This window comes from Solanum stenotomum, chromosome 4 (genome assembly GCF_019186545.1).
Source record: "Solanum stenotomum isolate F172 chromosome 4, ASM1918654v1, whole genome shotgun sequence".
Classification (NCBI taxonomy): Eukaryota; Viridiplantae; Streptophyta; class Magnoliopsida; order Solanales; family Solanaceae; genus Solanum; species Solanum stenotomum.
Window position 1 is genome coordinate 52,879,278 of NC_064285.1, and position 7,305 is coordinate 52,886,582.

Consider the following 7,305-nt stretch of genomic DNA (forward strand, 5'->3'; position numbering starts at 1 on the left):
ATTTGTAACTTTTGATATATCAAGAAAAAATAATTATTTTTTCCCCATGTTTTACCCTTAGAACTAAATCATATTCTTCATATCATTTTTCAAAACTCAAATATACTAAATATTACTACCTCCGTCCACTTTTAATTGTCATAGTTTTCTTTTTAGAGTCGAACGATAGCAACTTTGACTAACATTTTACAATATATTTTTTCATCATATTGATATGCAAAAAAAATTGAAATTTACAATAATTTTCGTATAGATTTTGAATATCTTAATTTTTTGTTTAAAATATCGAATTAATGTAATCTAATTTAACTTTGAAAATTAGTCAAATTGACTTTTGAAAAAACGCAACATGACAATTTAAAGTGGACTAAGGGAGTAATTAGTAGGGACGGATAGTATGATAAAATACTTATATCAATAATTATTTTCTTAATGAGTGTATCAAGTCAAACAGTAACAAGTAAAAATAAACGGAGAAAGTACATCGGAAGAGGTTATTTGTACATCCGGTGTTTATACTAAATTTAAACATAATATATGTGTATTGAATATACTTTTTATTGCTTAATCATGTTTGAACATTTTAAACAAAAAGAAGTCAAAGCTGGTTTCCAAGTTAGGTTATGAAATGAAAAATTAATATTTATAGGTGACTTTGAATAATTTCTAAGTTATTATGAGAATCTTCATACTTTTTTCTTGTTTTACTTACGTAAGGTCTTTATGTAAGTGGAAATGGATTGATGGCAGCCTAATTTTACTAATCATTGCATTTACTAAGTAGAAATTACTTTGATATACTTGCATATAATAACCCCAAAAAAGTGGAGACCAATTATATATATACTGATTTGGTCAGAAATATGAATTACGCGACATCAGCTACCAGAAATTCTCTATTTTGTTTTATTATATGAATCATTCCTTGTTAAATATATATTCCAAATAATTTTATATTTTTAAATTTAGAAGATATATATATAATTAATAATACAAGTCATACATCAATAGTTTTAAAAACGCTCTCTAAAATCCTAGCCGTCAAAACCCTAAAAGTCTGAATACTGCAGCCGGAATAGGGATTTGGAATTTGCCGTGGTTGGGAAATTCTCATACGGATAGTCTGATATCCACGAATTGTGAAAGATCATTCCGATATTACCCAATGCGGACCTTTAAATGGGATCCTTTATTTGACCCAGCGGAAGAAACATCAATAGCGATTGCATGAATATCGCCTCAAAATTTCCTTGGAAAAGAAACAATCTTCTCAGTGGTAACTGCTGTTGGAAAGCCATTACAAGTTGATATGGCTACTAGAAACAAAATGAGACCAAGTTGCGCGAGGTAAAGGTGGAAGTATACCTTTTGGGTGAGTTTCCCAAGAGAGTCAATGTGGGAATCAAGAAAAAGACAAGTGAAATTGTGGCTAAATGGATTACCATCAAATATAATTATCTCCCTAAATATTGCAGAAACTGCAAACTACAAGGGCATAATGAAAAAGAGTGTTTTGTATTACATCTGAAATTATATCCAAAGGAGGAAGAGGGTGAGAAAACCGAGGAAGATAAGAGTAAAAATAACAACAAAAAGATCAATACAGTGCCAGAAAAGAAGAAGAATGCTGACAAAGGGAAGTCGTCGGACAACAACTTTCAGGAACCTAGGATCAAGATTGGGGCCAAGAGAGGAGGATATCATTACAGGGAAGGACAGATTCAAATATGGAATCCAAAGGAGAAAGTGAGTGATGAGGATTTGTTGATGACNGTTTTGTATTACATCTGAAATTATATCCAAAGGAGGAAGGGGATGAGGAAACCGAGGAAGATAAGAGTAAAAATAACAACAAAAAAATCAATACAGTGCCAGAAAAGAAGAAGAATGCTGACAAAGGGAAGTCGCCGGACAACAACTTTCAGGAACCTAGGATCAAGATTGGGGCCAAGAGAGGAGGATATCATTACAGGGAAGGACAGATTCAAATATGGAATCCAAAGGAGAAAGTGAGTGATGAGGATTTGTTGATGACCGGGAACAAGTTTGATGCACTTAATGAGGAAGAAGGGACAAAAGAACCAAGTCAACAACAAGAAAATATAATGACCATAGCAACGCCAAAGGCTGGGAAAAGCACAAAGGAAAAAGTTGTGGTGGCAACCAAAGACTAGGTAGAAGAGAATTTCGGTAAACCAAGCACAGAAAAGGATATATCAGTGAATAATTCGTTAAGAAACAAGGAAATAAGGGAAAGTACCAGCAAAAAAGAACAAAGGGAAAAAGTATCAGAATTAAGAGAAATCAGTAATGAAGAAGACAACAAGATGGAAAAGCTAAGTGATAAAATACAAGCCATTGAAATTGAGAAAGATAGTCAACATGAGGTGGAGATGGACAACAAATTAAGGAATACGAAGGTAGGAGAGAAAGAAGAAGAAAAGTCATCTGACCAATTAAATACAAATACAAGCGATATGGAGTGGGGAGGTTCATCATACAACAATCAAGGGAAATTCACCAATAGGGAAAATGACCAAGAACAGTAAGAGAAAATGTAGGGGCCAAATATAGAGGGAGAAAAAAAGAGGAGGAGGAAGAAGATGACATAACTAAATATATCAATAAGATAAGTAAATAAAGAGATCTATCACCAAGGCATACAAAAGAATTGTTAATGGGTGGAAAGAGATACAAAGTTGTTGTAAGGGCAGAAGCACAAGGAGTAGTATAGCAAAACCATCCATGTGTAAATGATAGACAAAATCTTATTCTGGAGTATTAGATTAGTTAACTCACGAAATTCTTTTGGAAGATTAATTGATTTGAAGAAAAGAAACAAATCTGCATATATTTCCCTTATGGAATTGTTTAAAGGACCTCAGAAAATAAAAACCTATAGAAGAAAGCTCGAAATGGCAAATTTTGTGGCAAATAACTCTTTCAAAATTTGGATGTGCAAGATCATGTTGAGGGATATAGACCAACTCAGGATCATTATTACCACCTTAATGCTTTAAGATGCCTTGGTTCATATGCTAGGACTCTTATGAGGGATGGCTCAGGTGGGAACATTGTCTATGTCTGTCACCTCTGATGGCTCACATACTTGTTTTGGAGGTCAGACTCCAGATCAGATAGTTGCTCTAGGTTCTTAGATTCCAGGGACTTAGTCAGCTGCTATTATAGCTCCTCGATTAGATAATATGGTATTGCTAGGTGTTGCATCACATTTGGCTAACGACCTTCCATGGCCATTTATGAGCAAAAGATGTTCGAAATGTTCAGGATGGTGAATCCTTCGACCTATACGGGTGACTTGAATGAGGATGCATATGAATTTACAGTTAGCTGTAATGGGAGATTACATAACCTTAGATTAGTTGAGTCTCATGGAATTGACTACACGATGTTCCAGTACCAAGCAGCGGTGGAGGGATTATATTAATTGTAGGCCAACTGGATCATCTCCAATATCATATTTCTAGATAAGTTTCTTCCACGTGATGAAAGGAGGGCAAGAGGGTCAAGTTCGAGAGTTTGCAGCAAGATGGTATGTCAATCGCAGAGTATGAGGTTAAATTTCATACCTCGGCTAGGCACACTTTGATGATACTTCCCACTGATACTGAGAGAGTGAGAGGGTTTGTTAAGGGTCTGATTATTTTAATTCATATGGGAGTTTTTCAGGTTACCGCTTCTCGTGTTTCATTTCAGAAAGTGGTAAATGCTGCCAAAATGTTGGAAATGATTTGATGTGAGGGATTTGAGCAGCGTAAGGGCAAGAGGACCCATCATTCAGGTCATTTGGGTAGTGCTCCTCCTAAGAGTCGAGGTTACTCAGGGAGAGGTTGTCACTCTTAGTCTAACAGACCCATTCATGCTACGATACCAATTGTTGAGGCTGATTATATTGGGCATAGTTCTTCTAGTTTGATACATACTTCACATGTTTCATCTTCTAGACCTATAGGTCGTAGAGGGAATTATGGTCATTCAAGTTCCTCTCATCAGCATACGTCTCGTATTTACCATTGTACCCTTATTTAGTATTTTCTTAAAGTCAAGTTTTCAATTAATGAACATGAATTAATTTATTTTGAGTAATTAATTAATTTGACCAATAGACATGAATTATTTACTTAGTTTTTCCATATTGGTTAAATGTATATTTTCTAGGCTAATAACTTTCAAGGGTAATATATGAAGAATAGAGTCATTCATGCATTGATTTTGTAACATGATAAATATTAAAGTATATCTATTTTTAGTAAAGAGGACATGTAAATAGGGATAGAGAAAGTATTTTTCTATTCTTTTTACCATATATTTTAACACTTCTTAATTCCTTAACTATTAATTCTCCTAATACTCCCTTCATTCAATTTTATTCGTCACACTTTGACTTGACACGTCAATTAAGAAAATAATTATTGATATAGGTATTTTACCAAACTATCCCTATTGAGTGATGTCTTGAAAAATGATTTGAAAATTAAGTATTTAATGTTGAGGGTAAAACACGGAAAAAATTATTGTCTTTTCTTGATATCTCAAATGTGACAAGTAAAAATGAAAATCTATTTTAGGAATAAGTGACAAGTAAAAGTGAATAGAGGTAGTACTTCTTACCATCTATTTTAAGACTCCTTAATTATTAGTTCTCTCAAAACTTCTAACCATATATTTTAGAACTCCTTAATTATTAATTCTCTTAAAACATCTTACCATATGTTTTAGGACTATTTAGTTATTATTTTTCTTAAATAGTTCTTACCATATATTTTAAGTCTACTTATTTATTAAGTTTTTTAATACTCTTACCATATAATTTTTCTATTTCTCTTACCATATATTTTAGCATTCCTTATTTTCTTATTTCTCCTAATACGTCTTACCATATATTTTAAGGCTCCCTAGTTATTAATTGTTCTAATATTTCCAGCCATATATTTTAAGACTCCTTAGTTATAAATTGTTCTAATATTTCTTGCCATATATTTTAAAGCTCCTTAATTATTAATTATTCCAATATTCCTTGCCATATATTTTATGGCTCCTTAGTTATTCATTGTTCTAATATTTCTTGTCATATATTTTAAGGCTTCTTAGTGATTAATTGTTCTAATATTTCTTGTCATATATTTTAAAGCTTCTTAGTTATTAATTGTTCTAATATTTCTTGCCATATATTTTTCTTTTACTATATATTTTAAGACTCCTTTATACCAATCATATTACATAAAAAATGGTGATCAATTATACAAAATCATATTACATGAAATTAAAAAAAAGTTTAAAAGAGAAGGAAATCTAATAAAACAAAAAAGGGAATTTATTTAATAGAGCTAAATGATGTAATACATGACAAAAGAACATGGCAAGTAAATATATATTAAAATAAAAAAAGGTAACTACAACAGAACTTAGAAAGAAATATATTTAATAACTTTCCAAGTTGATACTAAAAACTCCAGAAATTCTAGAAGCACATGTGTAATTGCAGTCTCTTTTCCATCAAGGAAAGTACACTTGCACAACCCCTATAAATAAAACCCAGCAGCACAGCAGATGAAAGCACAACCAATTCTCTTTCACTCAAAAATGAAAAAAGTCGGAGAAGATGAATATTTGTGCCTCAGTTTCAACAATTTTGGACTTTTATCAGATATCGCTGCAAAAATCTCCGATGAATTTCAGGCGGAGGAGAACGATAGCTTGAACGGCGGCGAAGAAGATTTCGAATTCTCTTTAGTCTCTGAGAAACCGGATAACTCAATCGCGGAATTCATCTATGACGGTCAGACTAAATTCCAGCAGCCAATTTTCCCTCTTTTCAACCGCGATCTATTGCTAAGCGATTCGGATTTGAGGGATGTTGATAAATCAATTTTGATTCCGTTGAAGAAGTTGTTTCTAGAAAAAAGTGAATCAACGGCATCATCGGAGGCAGAGGAATTGGAGACAATACCTGCCGGGACTTACTGTATGTGGAAACCGAAGATAAGCGAGCCATCACCAGGAAAATGCAAGAAGAGTAAATCTACAGGATTTGTATCGAAGCGATGGCCGAGGATCCGAGATCTGTTACGGCGGAGTAATAGTGAACGCAAGGAAGAGGACAGTTTTGTATTTCTCTTAAGAAAAGCAAAATCAAAAAATTCCAGTGAGGTGGTGAAGACGGCCGGAAAATTGAAGCAGACGAAAACCAGCGGAGGAGAGAAGGGTTTACCGGCGGCGGCGGCTGCTTCTCAGCAAGCATTGTATTATGTACGAAATAGAGCGGATAAAGAAGCTGATAAGAATAAGAGAAAATCATATTTACCTTATAGGAAAGAGCTTATAGGATTTTTTGCTATTGGTTTGAGTAGAAGCTATCGGCCATTCTAACATGCAAATGCTTCTAGTCTAGCATAGATTGTTAAGAGTTATTTTTTTGTTCTAGTATAGGATTTTATCACCAACCATTTCAAAATGGATGTTTTTTTTTTTCCAATTCTGAAATTAAAAAGATTTTGACAACTCCCTCTCTCTATCAAAATGTTGGATTTTTAGATTCATTTAAAAAAATAAAAATAAAAAAGCTTTGACTATAAATTAGGATATGAAAAGTTTAAGTTATTCTTGAAATTAAATTTGTATATTTAAAAAATATTATAAGTTACCCTCTTCTAGTTGTTTTTTACTTGTACTAATATTTTAAGATATATTCTTTTATCATGTATATTGATATGAAAAAAATTATAATATATGTTTTTTTATATAACTTTTGACTGTTTAATTTTTAATTATAAAATATTTAAGAGGGAGAACAAAAGGGTCGAGTTCGAGAGTTTGCAGCAAGATGGTATGTCAGTGACAGAGTATGAGGTTATATTTTATGCCTCGGCTAAGCACGCTTTGATGATACTTTCCACTGAGAGTGAGAAGGTTTGCCCACTGAGACTGAGAAAGTGAGAAGGTTTTGTTAAGAGTTTGATTATTTCGATTCGTATAGGAATTTCTCAAATTACCGCTTCTGGTGTTCCATTTCGGAAAGTCGTAAATGCTGCGAAAGAGTTGAAGATGATTCGACGTGAGGAATTTGACTAGCATGAGGGCAAGAGGGCCCATCATTCAGATGATTTGGGTAGTGCTCCTCCTAAGAGTTGAGGTTACTCAAGGAGAGGTTATCACTCTTAGTCTAACCGGCTCATTCATGTTGCGATACCAGTGTATGAAGCTAATTATATTGGGCATAGTTCTTCTAGTTTGATACATACTTCACATGGTTCATCTTTTAGCTAGACCTATAGGTTGTGGAGG

At 33.2% G+C, this 7,305-nt stretch overlaps 1 protein-coding gene across 1 annotated transcript; it reads left to right on the top strand.

Moving 5' to 3' along the window:
* Positions 1-5,495: 5,495 nt before the first annotated feature.
* Positions 5,496-6,516, top strand: LOC125862715 (uncharacterized). The gene has a single exon (XM_049542843.1). The coding sequence runs from the start codon at positions 5,572-5,574 to the stop codon at positions 6,388-6,390; it is 819 nt and encodes a 272-aa protein (XP_049398800.1). The 5' UTR covers positions 5,496-5,571; the 3' UTR covers positions 6,391-6,516.
* Positions 6,517-7,305: the final 789 nt, after the last annotated feature.

What these genes read in the sequence shown, in the direction of transcription:
- LOC125862715 (XM_049542843.1), top strand. Translation starts at nt 5,572, where the DNA reads ATGAAAGCACAACCAATTCTCTTTCACTCAAAAATGAAAAAAGTCGGA.